General features: G+C 36.1%; 1 protein-coding gene across 2 annotated transcripts; it reads right to left on the bottom strand.

The window, feature by feature from the left end:
• Positions 1–183: 183 nt before the first annotated feature.
• LOC146148151 (ferroptosis suppressor protein 1-like) lies at positions 184–16,184 on the bottom strand. 2 transcript variants are annotated; one of them, XR_014494781.1, is made up of 10 exons: positions 16,046–16,184; positions 14,745–14,888; positions 14,336–14,468; positions 13,222–13,443; positions 11,688–11,796; positions 10,939–11,091; positions 10,753–10,853; positions 5,667–7,885; positions 1,118–1,217; positions 792–824 (listed from the first exon to the last, which is right to left on the bottom strand). XR_014494781.1 is itself a non-coding variant. In XM_083386823.1 (9 exons), exons 1-9 carry the CDS (start codon positions 16,117–16,119, stop codon positions 667–669), a joined length of 1,194 nt encoding a protein of 397 aa, XP_083242949.1. In that variant the 5' UTR covers positions 16,120–16,184; the 3' UTR covers positions 184–666. The 2 variants fall into 2 exon arrangements, 1 of the variants encoding a protein (XP_083242949.1); XM_083386823.1 differs by lacking the exon at positions 5,667–7,885 and having other exon boundaries at positions 184–824.
• Positions 16,185–19,046: the final 2,862 nt, after the last annotated feature.

Below are 19,046 nucleotides of genomic sequence, written 5' to 3' on the forward strand. Positions count from 1 at the left end.
CAACGATGTTCAAACAAATATTGACGCTGACAATTTTTTTTTTTACGAGAAAAGGGAGGGGTTCGTTTTCCCTATTAATATTTTGTAGACTAGACCCGGAGAGTTAAGAGTGGCCGAAGTTGGTTTCAAGTCTCATACGCTAATAGACCGCTTTTATAAAATATAAAAAAAATTACTCCATGATGCTGATTCAAAAATTTACTTTTTCTCTAACAAGATTAATAAAAAAACAAGATTTAATAGGTTTTACAAAAGTTAACAAGTGGTGCGACGTTCTACATATATTTGACGTCACAGTAAAAAAACTATTTATACAGCAATTAGAGGTAACATGCACACAAATGATCAGGAAACTTAGTAAGTAGCAGTTCTTGACGAAGGTAAAAGGCGCTCACATAGCAATTTGTAAGTTATCCGCCGTTTCGAACAACATAAGTTCAGCATTGCTGTATCAAAAAAAGCAACAAATTACTAAATAATTAATGTATTGCTGTTTCAAAAAATCTATGCTTCACCCTACGTATATCAAAAACGAATAGTGCAAATTACGGTGAAGGCGAATTTAGCGAAACAGACAACAAAACAAAGTGAATGTTTTTAAAAAAATATGCGATGAATTTGTAAGGTAGTTGCACATCGGATCGCACAATGAAACATAGGATTGGCCTAATCTTTTGGTACTGGTTGTCTCATGTCTCCCCAAACTTTCTTGACGAACACATCCCTTCCCTTGATCATTTTCGCCAGAAAATCACCGAAAACTTTAGAACCGTTCTGTGCGATTCCTTGATCTGTGCCGATGGGTACTACCATTCGGAATGTATCTGAATTGATAATAATAAACTAAATCCGAGAACGCTGTTTACCGAAAGTTGAAACCTACATCTTAAAAATTACGTCTCTATTTGATTTTGCTTCAAATATGTTTCTATTTTACCGACCCAACGGTTTTAAGAAAGTATTTTTTCTTTTCTTTTTTGATGTACCGAAAGTTTAATCATATTTTAGACATCTTCATTATAATAATTACAAAAAAGTTAAACAGCGCAGCTTTGTAAACATGGCTGAAGAAATGGTAAATACGTGATAATACCCTAAAATAAATTGGCAATTATACCTGGTTTGTATGGTACCAGCGGTTGTCCTTTGGCGATATGAATCAAGTTTTCGTACGTCGAATTTGCTTGATTACAAGCTTCTAACGCTAACTTCGTAACCTTGCAAATAAAAATAAAAAAATACATTCTTAGTTTTATATTTAAATACGTCATCAAATGGATTAAAAAATCTAACGGTATGTTTGGGATGGCTTCATAATAGGGAAATTGTACAAACTGCCAACATGTTCAAAACTAACTAAAAAATCTATCTTTGATTAGATACAGAACATGGAATGATAGAGTTTCGCGCACTATTGAAATCACGTGACTTGAATGCGTCAACAAAGTGTTGCGTTTTTCTAGCGTCGAACAGTTAATTTTAAACAGTCGTAACCTCTTAATAATCGCCGTTTTAGCGTCTATGATACACGAAATGTAAAAAAATTGGGTTTTGCCCGTACCCGCTAGGGGTGTTCATAACATATCCCGAGACCCCCTAGGTCAGGGATGTCCAACCCGCGGCCCGCCTGACGATTACGTGCAGCCCACCACTATTTCTCACTTTTCTTTTATTCTAAACAATTGTTTTGACTATCATCAAAACATGTATAGAACGCACAGTATTTGAATTGGGCCAAATCTTATATTTTTTCTGAGACTATACAATCGAGTCTAATGTCGCAACACTTTTGCACCCAGCATTGTTAAGCAAGATATGTGTTTTTGCGGACTGTTTTAAAGAAATATATCAGCCCACAGATGTCGTACCATGCATGATACGGCATGTAAACCCAATTTTTCGCGCTTCACGCCATAAGGCCGATATTTACTTGCATATTTGCAAACGAGTTTACTCTCCAAGAGCGGATGTTTCTCAGTTAAGTTGTTTTATGACGAACTTATGACGTCAACCTTTTTAATTTTATAGGTTTTGCCGCCCGTCCAAATTTTTAAAGTGGCAATGCGGCCCATTCTGTTGAAAGGTTGGTCATCCCTGCCCTAGTTTATTTGGGTTGCTGATCATCAGTGGCGTATCTAGGGAAGGGGTCAAACCCCAATTTTGATAACTGATATTATCGTTTTTTGTTCGTTTTTGTTAAGATATACAAACTGTCCGAAGCGGCAATGTTATTAATGTAGGCCTACAATATGTCCTCTTTTAGGAGGAATTTTTAGGAGGATTTCTTTTCTCAAGAAAAGTGAATGGTCCTTTGAGGACGCTCGAAAATGCCCAAATGTCCTGTTTCTTCGCATTTCGAGTTAGTTGCTCATACTTTCAACAAGACTTTTAAGCGAGACCTTCCAAAAAAAACTACTGTAGCCATGAAACATGCTGAATTGCTGGTTTAAAAAAGATTTGCGAACAAATTGCCCTACCAGCCCCACCTTCTTGATTGTTATTGCAAACATTGCCACAAAATTGCAACCGAACCTCACATGTAAAAAGGCCAATTAATAAAGTCAAAGTGTGTGGTTATTCACTTTAAAACGTAGGATTTTAAATCGTCACCGATAACCCTTTTCGTAGCCGCCAACAGCAAACCATCGCGCTCGAAACAAATAAATCAATATTTGCGCTCGATTCGGCCAGCAAGTCAGCAACACCAAATTTCCTATCGAAAATTAATCCTAGAATCCCAAAACAACAGAACATCCCGAAAATCAGCATAAAACATCATTAACTGAAACAGAACAATTCTACTTTAGTTTTACTTGCCGACAAAAAAGTGTCCTCTTTTGGGGTGCTGAATATAAGTAGGTCAAGCGTTTTAAGCTAATGCGAAACCAAAATAAAACGCAAAACGTAATAAGAATATCAAAGCCCATACAGAAGTAGGTATCATTTTGGACGTTTCGAATATGATACCTACTTCTGTATGGGCTTTGATATTCTTATTACGTCTTACTGCAACCTCCAACCATTATGCTCCAAAACGCAAAACGTTTTGTGTTGTTTGGTCGACTGTAAACGCAGGTTATTTTTTCTCTTTGGTTATTCGTTCGGGCTGGCTGATTAGCAAGTTCGTATTCGACAATTGACAACGCTCTTGCTAAAAACGCCTAGTTTGGCGCAGCTCGCTGTCTGCTCTAATAACCGATGTTGGTGTAACAACAGCTTTTTTTTAACTAAAGCAGTTTCTTAAAAGGCGATCTAACTGTGACTGTCTTGCGCATTTTTAGAAAATTTAGATTTTTGTGAAGGTGGCATACCGACCCGGAATTAGAGAATGTGCTATGGCTCCCCTATATCCTTCGGAAACGACCCCTGTTGTATTTCTCTAGCGCCCAAAGGGGAAATATCGCCAACTTTAAAACACTGGTCCAAACTGTTTTTCCTGCCTCTTACATAGAGCAATAGTCGAGCAAATGTTTATAGCAAAAAAATGCTGCTGTCCTACCTATTATTTATTAAGTAAAAAATTTAGCGGACCACTTCTGACCTTTTCTTCCGTGTGCCTGCTTTTGTTCTTGCCAAAATTACCAAAAAAATAAACTGGGTGTGTTATTTCTCTAATTTAATGGTTGTGTTAATGCATTATTTGTAAAAAAATTGACTGTAATTTCCGAAAACTTTGCCAAATTCAGTAGTTTCTCAAATATTCTGTTACGTCACAAGCGACTTGAAACAACGGCTTTTCGCCAAAGCAAGGTTTTTTACATTTTTTTTTACATATTCGTTTAATGTCTTTTGTCGGGAACGACAGAAATTTATTGCAAAGGCGAAAGCTAGGTTTTTTATTCGAATCGACTCGAAACTGTTGGCGCCCTTCAATGGGTTGTTCGCCATTACGTTCCAACCAGAGCAGCCTGCGAAATATTTCCAGGCTTTGCAGAAATGTTTCTATTCAATGGTACCGACTCATTGGAAAAACTCCAAACCCGGCTTTTAACATCGCTATGTTTTTGGTCTGTGTGATGGTGGTTATCGCACTCTTCGAGGGTGGATGTGTTCTTGTACAAAGGGAAAACAAAGGGAGAAAAATTCATTTCAATTTAAGAAACGTTATAAACCTTGCACGTTTCTGTTTCGATAGCCGCGTAATTTAACATAAACTACACTAAGTTTGAATATCGATATTTTAGTCGCAACGTTGTTTAGGTTTCTATCCTTTCTACGAGGAATTGTGCATTCCAGGAACGCTATATTTAAAAAAGGCTTGAAGGTAAAGCATAAGTTACACCAGTTTCTCAATTGTTTGTTCGGAACAGCTGTTTTTATTACTAAGTTTCCATAAAAAAGTAAAAACAAAATGGTGCAGTAGTATTTAGCGGCTTAACTTTTGAATACGATGTTTGCTAGTTAGCCTACTAAAAATAAACGTTATCTACTAGGGCAGGGGTCGGTAACCTTTTGCTAGTCGCGGGCCAAACCAACCTCAGCAAGTTCTCTAATAAATTTTCATATAAATTTTGTTGTAAAAACGTCTGGTTTTTAATCATTCTAAATCAGGGTCATCAGGGTCGGACCTAAATGTTTTATGCCATTTGAATAAAAATATATATTTTATACTAAAACATAACGCGCGAAAAACTGCGTTTGATTGGTTTAAATTGCCTTTCAATTTGCAAGACGTGACGCATTGCGCACACACAAAAGTTAAATTAGACACATTTCTGATAACCTTTGGTATAATTTTATCATAAAAGACAGAATTCATCGGAGAAAAGATTAAATTGGAGAAATTTTCATTTTACAGAGTTTCCATGCTACTAATTTTCCACTTAGATAGTTTTTTATGCGCACGGCCCTTTGGTCTTAGAAGACTCTCTCAAAAGGAAAATGTGAAGTTGAAAGTGAAACAAGACGACTCGCGCGAAGCGCTAACATTTTTTCCATTTTCGTATGGTTCAAAAAGTTAAAAATATGGTGCATTGCCTTGTCTCTAGTTTAAAAAATCCGGCGGATCCGGCCCGCGGACCGTAGGTTGCCGACCCCTGTACTAGGGTGTGCGACTCATTTAAACCTGTCGTATGACAAACACAATACGGCACAAACTAAGCAAAATCATAATGTCGGCTTGTAAAAAGTGGTGAAAATAACCCTAATGCTTTGTCTGTCTCGAATACCTCTACATATTTTAATAGACTTGCTTTTAATGACAGAATTTACGCAGAATAAACTTGCTTTATTCGGAAATCGCTACATTTATAAACGAGGAAAACATTTATCTTAATTTTAAAAAACTTAACCCTTTGTAATGCCCTTTCCTTACGTTTCTGCGTATGCCGTTGCTATCGCTAAAATTTCAGTTTAGGAATACTATTTTTAGGTTAACCGTCAGTGCTTAAGTTTGTTAAGTTATGTTCGCAATATTTTTTCTATCAAGATTTCAAGCAACCCAAACAACGATAAGATACTGAAAATTCGCATTCCGGCAAGAAAGAATATCGTAAAAATAGGATTGCGAGGTAATTGCTGTTGGTTTTATGTCGATTGTTGCCTTAGTATTGGGTGTAAACCTAAATAAGCATATCTTGGTGTATTTATAGGTCTATCAAATGACGCGGTGAAGTCCATTACCAAACCTACTCTGAAACTACCATGCGAACCGCCGTTCCTGTTACCTGCTGACATGGTTGTGTTTCTTCAAACAGGATTCCCGATCAAAGGACCACGCGTGAATTTAATCATCACCTCCGACATGTTTGAAATTTTCTTGGTTCGCTTGGAAAGGAATGTCTCGACCAAGGCTAATGCTCTTTTTAAGGCAGTGTAGGGCACAAGATCGTTTAGCCCAGTAACCCGTAGGTTCATCGGTTGCCCCTCTACGTTGAACGCATAGCAGTCAACATATCCAGGTCGTATCTAAATCACCGCAGCAGGTCTTCATTCGCTGCACGATTGAACCTGTCGAATCGTCCGTCAAACGTCCAATTACCCAAACCTGCTCAACCAGACGGCTAACTCTTTAAGGACACACGTCTGTATCCAAACAAGCAAACCCGAAATCATCTCTATTCAGACTAAATCTTTAAAATCCTCATCCGTCGCCAGCCAAACCTTGTTTTTGCAACGCCAATTCCAACACAGACCACCAGAAAATGTTTTATGCCCGCCCGCATCCAAACCGTAAATCCGATCATAAAGTCCATTCCAACCCAAACTTCCCAATCCTTTGGTAAACCTGCATCCATGCAGACCTCTACTTCGACAACCGCCCCTATTTCAACTCAAACTATTGGACAGGAATCAAAAAGTTCAAAGTCACTTATTGTGTCCACTTCGACTCAGACCTTCCAATGTACCAAGCTCTCGGCGTCAATGTCTACTCAGACTTCCAAAAGTGCTGGTATGACTGGTTCCACCCAAACTGTAGCAGTCCGCAGCTAGCCTGTAAGCATACAAACAACTCAAACTCAACCGGGTCTACTTACATCGGACACTGGAACCCTAAATAAACGACAAAGCGCAACCACGTTCACCCAAACCATTTTTGGAACAGTTGAAATGTTGGCGGCGCTAAAACCCAGGTCGAAGTTTAACAAAAGCACACAAACTACTACTCTTCCAGCAAGGGCTGGTCAAAGTGCTTCGAAGAAAGCAAATAAAACTGAAAATTTTCCGTAGTGGCAAAAAGACTGTGGCCAGTACTTAGTAAGTCCCATGTTATCATTACTAGCTATCCAGGATCGGATGAACTGGGAGGATTCCTTGTCCCTGAACACGAATACTGGAGTCAGAAATGGTCCAAAAGGAAGCACCCTTATGTGAAAACTCCGAAATTCACTACTAACGATATTATTAAAGCAATTAACAAATTGCCAAATAAAGAAAGCGTTAAGAACAACACCCACCGAAGAAGATTGGGAGAGGTACTACCAAGAGGAGTTGGCAAAACAGGCGAAAGAGGACTCACAGCGACTGGCAAAGAAGGGAGATTGCAAAAGACAGGACATAAATTCCTTCCGTTCAAATCCCGGAGACACAACAAACAAATATACCCTTCTTGAAGTTGATGGCATTACAAAAGCTATTAATGAACTACCAAAGAAAAAAGGCGTTCGCCAGTCTGCCACTGAAGAAGACGGGGAGCGGTACTACCAATAGAAGTTGGCGGAGCAGGCGAAAGAGGACGCACAACAGCTGGCGAAAAATTAACAGTAGAGAGATCTTCCTTTCCGTCAAAACTTGGGGAAACAACCAAGACAAAAAAACTTGCTTCTGCTGGATGTCACTCCACACTGCGGACACCAAATACAATAAAAACAGCAATGAAATTGAACACCTCTAAGTTGTTAGCTGCACCCATCTCTCACAAAGCACCCGGTGGTTCTCCTTTTAAACTTTTGCCACCAACAAGACTTAAGGCACCATACAAGGTTGATTTCTTCTCGAAACTCTGTGCGCCGATCAACCACAAGGCTCAAATTGTGGTAAAGAACCAGTCAAAACTGTGACAGCCAAGCAAGTTGGAACGACCGGTGTCCAAGTGTTATGGATCCAATCATTAGATTACACCGAAAGACTTAAGTGATGCGCTTAATATGGTGCCTAAGATTAAGTCATCTCAAGTTTCCGAGTCTTCAAGTTATATGTACCAAAAATGGGTTGAAAAAAAGAGTAAGATTGGATGACAAGCATGCAGAGAGCCTTGACAAGGGAGAAGTTAGTCAGGATCCAGGATGACCCTGAGCATCGCTGCACCTCATCCTCGGTCGTCGGCAAGATGAGGAAGCCGACAAGGATGCGGAAGAGAATCTTGGAAGAGGTTGATTTCCTGGATGAAATAAAGGAACTGGCGAAACCTTTCAACCTTGTCCCGTGCATGTCCGGCGCTCCGCGGCTGATTGAAAAAATAAAGGTAAAACATTCAATTCATTTGTGCTGATTAAATATTTGTATGGCATTAAACAATTTTTTGATTTACAGCCAAACGATTCCAGGTTTTTCGATCTGGAACCACAACTGCTGGATTTCGTTGACGAATTTATCGACGACCTGCCACTGATTACTAGAGATAGACCGATATATCGGTTTACCGATAATATCGGCCGATATTTGGCTTCTACCGATATATCGGTATCGGTAAAAATACTTTTGCCGATATTTTAGCACAAAAATATGATATTATTTTTCCTGTACAACAAACAACTTCGCAATATTTTTATCAAAAAACATTTTGGTTTTAGCATCACACCAAGTTAATATGCAAATAATTGTTTAATAATTTATAAAGGTATATAAACTAAAACATTATTAGAATTTTATTTTCAATTTATTCTAATTTTGAACATTTCCCAGGTTATATAAAAAAATCAGTATCGGTATCGGATATCGGTTGAAAAATTGTAAAAAATCGGGTATCGGTATCGGTCCAAAAAATGTATATCGGTCGATCTCTACTGATTACAAACAAATATATCCTCCAGTTGTATGATCGAACCCCGCACCTATACAGGATGAGTGACGCAGAACAAGAGGTGGAAGCTTGGCTGCGCCCTTGCAAGATTGCCAACTAATTGCAAGTCAATCCACTCATGTTTTGAGTGATCTCGGGATATTCCTCTATGAAGACAATGTGATCGCACGGATCACTAACATTCGACCAGCGCCGAAAAGTTCATTATTTTGTATTCCATGACAATAAATGTAATATATATTTTGAGTCGGTGGGGCCGTCGTTCTGTTTATTGATAGATAATAAGCGAGGGGACGAAAAAAATTGCAACAGAATATTTATGGATGTTACATGACGGGAAAAGTGACAGGAACTACCACAAAAAGTTCCCGAAAAAATAGCGTGGTTTATACGTCGTCCACATTTGTTAAAGGCTAAAAAATGAATATGATTGAAACCGTAAAAATTGGTCTCGGGTGGTTGCTGCTTCATTGCCTTTTTTACAAACTAAAAAAAATATCAGTATATGTTCGGACCCAGTCCTTAGGGCAACCGATCTCCTATAAGGATGCTATGCCGCCACTTGGAGGTAGGGCCAGAGTTAAACTGCGCATCGGCAGAAGGCTAACTATTTAACCTTTTTGGGTATTATTGTGCAGTGTTTATATCAGTGTAAATGCAAGTAATACTTTTAGTATTTTACTGCCCCAAAAATCCCGGTTTTATCCAGGGAAAAAAAATATAAAGTACGGTGGCGAAATTAACGGCGTTCTTCAAGCTTCGATTTACGTGGATATTTACGTGGTGTCGCATCTAATAATTGGCCGCCCGAAAAAACGATGACGCCGCACTGCATGGCTAATATAAATTATAAAGCAGCGCAGTAATTGTTTCGCACAGGCATTTAACCAAACCTGCCACTCGCGAACGACCAATTAGGCGTAACTTTCCGCAATAAAACGAACAAAAAAGATCAAATATTCAACGTTGGTTAAGCATCCCAACTGATGAGACAAAGCAGGTGACAGAAAAATGTGTTACAAAACGTTACAATAAAGTTTTACATTAATAATAAAAACCACAACTTTAAGTTAAATGGCTAAATATGAAAATATTGACAATTTGATTTTCGCAATATCTAGCTAGAAAGTTATACCCGTGGCCCCCCCAATTACCCCTTTATGGCCACCAGGGGGGCCGAGGGCCTCGGTTGAGAAACCCTGGTATAATGTTTGCAATATTCCCTTTAGCAAATACCGGTAGGTGTAGCCAGTTAATAATACTTATAGAATTAACCATTTCACATGTTCTTTTGCAATTACTGCTTTAGTAGTTCTCAGACCTGTTGTTCACATTCCGGTAAAAGAGAAAAAAAAAACATGTTTAACACCATTTCAACAATCATCAATAAAAATAGAATATTACAACAAGCGTACATTAGTGACCAGCGTATGTTCTATATTAGACAAACAACAATGTCAAAAAGTGTTTAAACAGAACCCTGCTGACTTTGCTAAATTGTGTTTGTTGAAATTTTTGGCAAAACTTTAATTTTCAATACTGATCATTAAATTTTAAAATGCATATCTTCCATAAAAAATAATTAAAAGTCATACTCTACTTGGAAAGTATAGAATGAAGGCAATCCAAAATTTTTTCTTTTAATTAAATTTTCTGACTTTCGACCAAAAAAAAAAATTTAATACTACTGCAAATAAATATTAGAAAGCAATATCTGCAGATCTAATCGCTTTAGTAATTTCATATCTGTTTAAAAAACAAGCATAATATGGTGACATCAAATTAATTTCACTTGAAAAACATAGATTAAACATAACCTAAAATTGTGCATTTTTAACCGATTTTGCAATTTTCGCCAAAAATTCACCTCGATTTCCTTACACCAATATATGTTAAAATGAGCTTAAATTTTGTATACAACGGTATTAGGTGTTTATCTATGACAATCCATATGTAGCAGGTGAATTTAAAAAAGAGTGATTTCGCAACCCTTCCTAATATATATGTAAAACGAATAAATATTTCGTAGTGAATTGGTTTAGATCTTTGGTTTTTGTTTTAGCTTAGATTACCATTAATTGCACAAAAAGTGTATCAATAAAGCATTTATTTAAAACAGTATTGTTGTATAGCCAACTTAGATTTACACAAAATCTGAAAAAACCCATTTCAAAGAACTTTACAAATTTTAGTATTGGTCCACTAAAGAAATTTGATTTTTTCTGCATTTGATTTGTAATCAAATAATTAGAATGATATTTAGGCATATTCCAACAGATAACAGTACTTACATCATAATCGTTACAATCTCCAATCGCAAAAACACTGTTAGTTCCAACCACTTCTAAATTTTCATTTACACGTAATTGTCCTCGTTCATTTACACTTCCAGCTAAAATACAACATTAAATTTAGGAAATAAGAAACAAGACAAAATTAGTCAACATCTTTAAAAACAGAAACACACAGTTTTTTACCCAGGGATGACTTGTAAGCATCATCCAAAACCTGGAGACCAAAGCATGGAATAACTAAATTTGCTGTGATTTCTTTTCCACAAGAAGTTTTAACAACAATATTTTCTCTGGTTTGTAAAACTGGAATGTCACGCAGATTGGTCACTTTGTCATCTGCCAAAGTTTAAATTAAATACTTCATGATAATTAACATAAAATATTACAAATTTGAATTAACTAAAACAAGCAAATAAAATATTCGTTACTTGTACGATTTACTTTGGTCTGTTCATATAGTTTCACACTCAACAAAAATATAAACAGCTAGACCAGGAGTGGACAAACTGCAGCTTGCGAGCCGCATGCGGCTCTGCGGCATGTGTTTTTGTGGCTCTTCTAGTTGAAGCGTAAAATTTCAAAAAAATTATAAAGGTTACCAAGAGTACCATTATAAACGTTTCTCTCTTTTTCTTTTTTTATTTAGGCCTGTATTTTGTTTATGACATAACCTGAGACATAGAGTCCGAAGAGTTAGTTAACAAAAAACTGAAATTAATGAATTTTGTGCGTGTTATTTTGCTATTACCATTATTACTGTGTTGATTATTACCGTTTTGTTATATTACAATTCTGTTATTGCTGCGACTGGCCTTGCTTTATTTACCGTTTTTGTATTGAAATAATTTTGAGGCTCTTTGGTGCTTGTATTTTCTGCAAATGGCTCTTCCATTGAATACATTTGCCCATCCCTGAGCTTGACCAAAACTTACCATAAACTACTTGAATTTTCTTTGCTTCAAGTTTTTGTGCAATTTTCTCCCTTGCTTCTGGTAAAAGCTTAGGAGATACCAATATGTCACTATTGTGCACAATAATTATCTAAAAATAAATGCCCAGTATATTATTTTACACCGTTACATCGCTTATGAACAATTGAATTTAGAAACATTTGTATCTTGCTTATAAACACTTGAATATAATTACATTCAAACATATTTCTAAAAATATGATTATATAAAATAGCTAATTTAATTAATCTAGATCAGGGGTGTCCAACCTTTCAGCTCTTGACGGCCGCATTGACAGTCTTATTTTCCTCACGGCCGCAAGTTAAATGTTTATAGGGATGACTCAAAAAGTTGTCAAATCATGAAATCATAACATAATTAATCTTAAAAAGACGTTTTGTTGTCTCACACACTTGTGGTAAAATATGGAACCTAAATGCAGATTAATCCCGCAAAGCGCGAAAAAAAATGCGTTTAATACGTTTAGATTTGGCAAAATTTTTAATTCAATCGAAAAGGGCTTAGGCACATAAAATAATCGCATATTGTTATAAACACAAGCATTTATGTAAGAATTGGATTTTATTAGTATTGCGGCGCAATATGCCTTGATATAAGTAGCACTTTTGTTATTAACGGATTTACTTCAAAGAGACTAAAATACAACAAAGACAGATAGAAGGAGTTCGCGCAAAGCGCGAAAAAATAGCGTTTGCATTGAAATTTGTCAAAAATAATATTTTAGGGGGGCCTGCTCTAATGCTCTTAGCCAATCTATTGACCAGCAATGGTAGACGAATGTCTGGCTGGCCTGTAACACAAAAACCCCGTCTAATTTTAGACCTGTCTCAAAGTTTCAAATTCAGCATTTTTTTCTATACTGGCATTTATTTTAAATTTTGTGCAAGTTTTTATTACATTGACAAAAATGAAAAACAAATTAAAATATATGCCCAATATTTTTTAATACGGTTTCCGTTTGTCCGCAACCCACTTGTCAGCCTTCCATTGTTTAACGGTAAAGAAGCGCTGATCTAGTTGAAAAGACACTCTCAAAGTGTAAACGAACCGGGCGTAAAAATATAATTAAAAAAAAAAAAAATGTTACGCACTTGCTTAGTTAAAATAGTCAAAAAGTATCTGTAATGGACTCGTGTCGATAGTTTGTCCAAAGAGGCCGCGGGCCGGATAAATTACATTGGCGAGCCGATCCGGTCCGCTGGCAGTAGGTTGCCTAACCCTGTCATACACTGATTTCTTTCTGCATCAATCAATCAATGAAATCAAGTTTTTTTAGCGCACATAAGAAATCTGTTCACTGAGAATATAGCGAAAGAGCTTAGCTCACTGATTTAACTGCACTTCCTAAAGTCAAAAAAAATTACAATCTGCATTTAGCATATCAACCATTAACGCATGCTTATTAAAATACGTGTTAACGGACGCACAATTATTCATTGACGGCCGCAGACGGCCACAGGTTGGACACCGTTGATCTAGATAAATTAAAGCAGACCTCTTTTTGTCCATTGGGATAGGTAGCTTCAATTTCACCAGCCATTTCAACGCCAACTGGGCCTCCACCAACAATAACAATTTTCTTGGCTTCTTTTACTTCCTTTGTAAAATCTTCATACAGTTTTGATAAATCCGAGATGGGCTCGTCATTACTGCATTTACCTGGAAATGGTCCAGTTGACCCTGTTGCTAAAACCAATTCGGTGTATTTGATGGGGTTCTAATGAATATAATGAGTAATACAACTTAGTTAAAGTTGTCTGACCTGTGAACTTTTAAATAAAAATGCTGGAACAATGGTTGTAGCATTCGGTTGTAGTTTAAAAGTGGAGCATTAAATTGGCAAACATGGGAATACCAATTCATTTTAATTAGATAATGCCATCTTGGGAATTTTTCACTTAATATTTCACCAGACTTTAATCAAACCACTTCTTCAGTGGATGTTCTGTTCTACATGGTATTCATTGCTCATTTTAGCATTAAGCATCTTATATTTGGGACAACATTTTGCTTTGCTTTTCTGTTTCTCTATTTGTATTTATTTGCAACAACTTTATAGTAACAGGGTTTGGTTTGACACAAAGTAATTGTTAGTGCCAATAGTACACATTAACAAAGAGTGCAAGATGCTTGGCAATTTGTTAAATTGTAAATCATGACTAGACTTTTACACTTAATAAAGCGTTAGGTAAAAGAGGTACCGAAAAATTGCAGATTATTTTTTTGTGCGTTACCTATCCACTGTAGAGCTTAAAAGGGGGTAACTAAACTTGTAGGCAAAGGAAATATTGCAACAATTAAAAAAAGTTTACTCATCACCAAATTCCCTTTAAAAAAATTCAATCGAGCTTTGTGATGCAGAACATTCTGGAGTTGGAGGACTAGTACTATTTATATTCTGATGCTGTAAAGTAAGACTTTGTCCTAAGTCACAGCTTAATTTAAGATTTTTACTCTCTAAAATCAATAGAAAACAGTTAATCACTACAGCAGGAAGGTATTTTATAGGATAATCCTTTTTCTAATATATAAAACTGTTTTGCAATATATCAAGAAAGTTGTAACGGTTTTATTTTTATTTAATTAAACTGTCTGTTTTCCTAGCCAACCTTTCTATTCTCCAGCAGTACTTGCTTATTGGCAGTGTCAATATCAACAACCTTTCCTTGAACAAAATTTTCAGCAAAAGTTGGTTTGTAGAATATGAATGTTTTCTTACTAAATCCCGGTTCTACTGCAGCTCTATAAAATGGAACTATATAATTATAATAAATAAAATATTTTGAATTTTTTTTTTACATTTTATCTACTTTTAGATAATAATGTGTTCTACTCCTTTTTAACTGCTGTATAACATGTTACTTTTTATATATGATTTAACTCTATAGTTGTAAAATAAAAGTCATAGCAGATTATTATTTATCTTTAATTCTTTAGTTATTCGAATAGGTCAGATATGATAAGGTGGCAAATTAAAAAAATTTGTTAATAAAACTGTGTTGAAAAATAAATAGTAACCTTAAAGCTGCCATGTTGTGATGGAGTGCCTCCCTTTGGTCAATAAGTGTGTAGTTTCCTCTTCCGATTAACTTTTGCGCAACTGTTGTGCCGCCATACCCGCCACCAACAATAACCACATGTTGATTATCATTCAACTTCTTTCTACACAGAAACAAATGTTGGAATATGAGCCCACATATTGACATGTTTACACGTTACGCAAAATGAGCTATGTTTCATTAAACAGTACGCTAAATGCGCTACACTTAAGGCTGGGCCTAAATTTAGCGAGGTTTTGTTATGCATTACTAGCAGTGGTATTTTTTTTTTCAAGGCAATATTTTACTGCACAACAGATGATGTTTGTAGTAAGGTAGAACTAAAACACAATGTTTTATAAAACATACTAAATTGCTGAAGAGTTCATTGTGTTGCATTGTAATCTCTTTCATGGTTAAAAAATTAGGTTTTGGCAAAAGATTTAATTTTTATTATGTTTCATGTTTTTGTTATTAATGTTGTTATGCATTCAATTCGCACAACTGCTTCAATTGAAAGTTGTTCAACATTCAACATTTGGAAGAGGTTTTTTTAATATACGTTTTTTTAATATGCTGTTTTTCTACGAACATCTTTCATGTGTGTTTTATCAATAAAAACCTTGAACAGTAAATGATAAATGTAACCTATGTTCAGAGTATCAACTGGCTAACGCAAATTGTGGTTCATTGCCAACCCTGCAGTATATGCAAAGCACCACAATGAACAATGCACGCCTGATTTATTGCGCTGGGTTCAGCTCAAACTTCAATTTTGGACAAATGTATTAAAGAGTATTTGCTGTAAAGCAGGGGTGTCCAACTCAAACATGCCGGCGTGCAAAATTTTTAACCTATAACTTCTTCCCGTGCCAAAGTTTAGTAACTAATTCTTTCTAATGATAAATCGTTTTTTTACGAATAATAAAAACGCGTAGTAGCAGTGCGCATTAGGTGTTCGTTGTTGAGCAGACTTTTGCTTCTTGTTTCTTAACAACAAACTTAATAGTTATGAGAATGCTAGCCTTCACTACAATATAATGTTTTATTTGAAGTAATTGTTAGTTGTCATGATTGCCATGATTGCCGCGATTGCTTTATATTGTAAATAAATAATAAAATTTTAAAAAAATTAGTATTTTTTGAAAATTGGCTGAATGACAAATTAAGTATTTTAGGAGGGCTCACGTGACATTTTTGATTAGGTCGCGTGCCATGTTTGGCATGCGTGCCGCTTGTTGGGACAACCCTGCTGTAAAGTAATAACATTAAATAATTTACCCGTAATCTTGGAAGCGCTTGTAGCCGTACACTGCCAACCCAGCTCCAGCAGCAAGCCCTAGAATTTTTGCCATGATTAAAAACTCAGTATTAGAAATTCAAAACACAACAAATGTTTTGTCCTAAAGAAACAACCCTTCAAGTGCACATACAAAGAATTATAATTAGTACTATTAACAAAACATTAACAAAATTTTCTAATTTTTCTCAGCCATATAAATTTCCTATTAATATTTGAGTGATGTACCAATTAGAATATAACTTTTCAATGCTAAGATGAGCAAATACATAAATTCTGCTACAAAAAGACAAAACCATATTTTTTTTTAAATCAATTAAAAAAGATTCCTAATTTTTTGTCAGAAATTAAAGCTTGTGTTGTACCAATATTCCAGCAGCTTTTAATAAAATTGTTGTGTCCGTCCGTACCCATGGTAGTAGTTTAACTAAAGATAATGTTAATTTATATAAGGTCTTCCACTAACACCTATTCCTAGGTCCGCTTAATAAACTAAAATGTGACTCGCAAAGTAATGAACTATATTTTGTAGTTATCTACATGTCAAGATTTTGCAGGTGCATGGCTGAAAAAATAGGGGTGCAACAAAATTCAAGGTAAAGCATAGGACAGCCTAAAGGCAGAATAAACACCAAGCGTTGCATGCTTGTCTGCATTCTGTGTCAGGTGCAGACCCAATATTTTTTCTAAAGCAATTTATGTGCACACCTTAATTATATCGTTCATTATAAAAAAACTAAGGTAAACTGTGGTAGGATTGCCAATCTAAGGTGTGCAATAAAACTTGATTGCAGGTCTGCACACCTCAAATTTCGTGCTGGACAGCCAAGATTTTGGCATAAAGTGCCATAATATACAAACCGGGTTGTATGGAAATATTAAATGTCATATAAAAACAGTTCAATAATGCAGCAAAGTCGGAGCACCCCAAAATTTAGTTGGGGCCCCCATTAAAAACCACTGGTCTAATTTTATTAAACTAGGAGAACAAAATATTGCATAATTATGATATGGCAAAGGAAAAAATGTCGGCCTACATAACTATAGACAATCCAAGAACAGTTAAAAAAAGCCAAATTTCTGGAATTTGCAGTCAAAAATGATAATCGAGAAAGTCCATCAGGGTTGGTAGCGAGATCTACAGCCGCCAGTATATGCGACATTAACGCCTGTATTATGCGACATCGGCTGCACGCTATCAAACCCTGTCAGAAATTCTGCTGATAACAGGAGTAACAACAATAAAGATTAAAGTTAATTCCCAGAAATTTTACGTAAATATTAATTTTTATATTTATGAATATTAATATTCAGTCAGATCAATACCTATGCAGCACGTGATATAAGCCTTGGTCAGATTTAGCCTTAAAATCGGGAGTGGTTACCAAAAGTTGCTCTAACGTAAAAAAATTCTGAACGATATATTTTTTCCTTCCGGAGATATAACACGGCGAACTTTTGGACTGCTCGAGTCGAACTATCTAACTTTACCGGTTAAAATTTAAGGTTTCATCAGAATCTGATTCCAAACCAATTTGCGGTTCAGTTGGGTTTGACAAAAGTTACATTATTCACCCGATCCGTTAGAAATCAGTGCATTTCTAAGCAAAAAGGTCTACGACAATCAGGGCATCCAATGGCAGAAAAGTCTAGACTTTTAGACCTTGAGGTCCTGGCAATGCACTGATTTGGACCTTTAGGTAAACTCCCGGCGTAGATTAATTAAAAATATTCATTAAAAGTTCAGAAAAGATAACAAAAAGTATGAGATAGGATTAATAACACTTGACCCACCTAAACCCTAACGCTAACCCGAATCCTAACCCAAATAATGTGCGTTATTTTAATAATTCTTTAAATGCTGGGGAAAAAAGCCCAAACTCGGATGGGCATAAGATGGTTTCTCGTCAATTGCATTTAAGATTATTACGTCACAAATTGAGGTATTGGGGCCTGAAGCGTTATAATTATTAAATTATCGCACATTATTTGGGTTAGGGCGCTGGCTAGCGTTTGGGTTTGGTTGGGTCAAGTATTGTTAAACTTAATCTTCTTATGCACATTTGTTAATGCAAATTAGTGCATTGTCCATAGACCTAAAAGTCGGACTTTTTGATTCTTTGAATGCACTGATTGTCGTATACCTTTTTGCTTAGAACTGCACTGATTTCTGACGGATGGGGTGAACGCTCACAAACCAAATCTGCATAGGGCTCACAATCAGTGCATTGTCCAAGACCTCAAGGTCTAAAAGTCTAGACTTTTCTGCCTTAGGATGCGCTGATTGTCATAGACCTTTTTGCTTAGATATGCACTGATTTCTGACGGATCGGGTGCATTATTGGTATTTTTCTGAAGCTCAGGTATTTTATGTATATAATCTAAGATGTTTTTCTGCGATGTTTTGCTCTGTCCTCTGTTGCCTTTATCACGTGTTTTGTAGGTTACCGTAACTTTAGTAAGTTTAGTTAATAGCAGGAAGTCGAACCGTTTCACTTTTTCCGGTTCAGGTCGGTTCGGGTTTACGGATTTTTTTAGGATCCGGTTCAGTTCCGGTTTCGGTTCGAAGCAATTTAGAAGTTTCGTTTCAGCCTTCAGATCCGGTTCGACTAAATTCAGTTTCAAGACTGTTTATTAAAGTTCCGGTTCGAATAAAATATAAATTTCCTTATCACTAGAAATGTGGGTCAATAAATGAAGAGAATAATTATTGAATTGTAACTCGTATTTAATTTAAGTTTTGCGGCGTATTAAAAAACAATTAGTTTCATTATTTTAATACCGGGTATTCAAAAAAAAAAACGGTTTATTTGATGAATATTTATTTTTTTCATAAAATTTTGAACATGACATAACTTGTTGTGACGTCATGAACAGCTTTCTTGACAGGTTTGTAAGGCAGTGGTTCTCAAACTGGGGTCCGCGGTCCTTTTGGGGTGCGCGAGACAATTTTCTAGGACCGCGAAGCACCTAACAAAAAAT

The sequence above is a fragment of the Ascidiella aspersa genome, chromosome 4, assembly GCF_963924565.1.
Source record: "Ascidiella aspersa chromosome 4, kaAscAspe10.2, whole genome shotgun sequence".
Classification (NCBI taxonomy): domain Eukaryota; kingdom Metazoa; phylum Chordata; class Ascidiacea; order Phlebobranchia; family Ascidiidae; genus Ascidiella; species Ascidiella aspersa.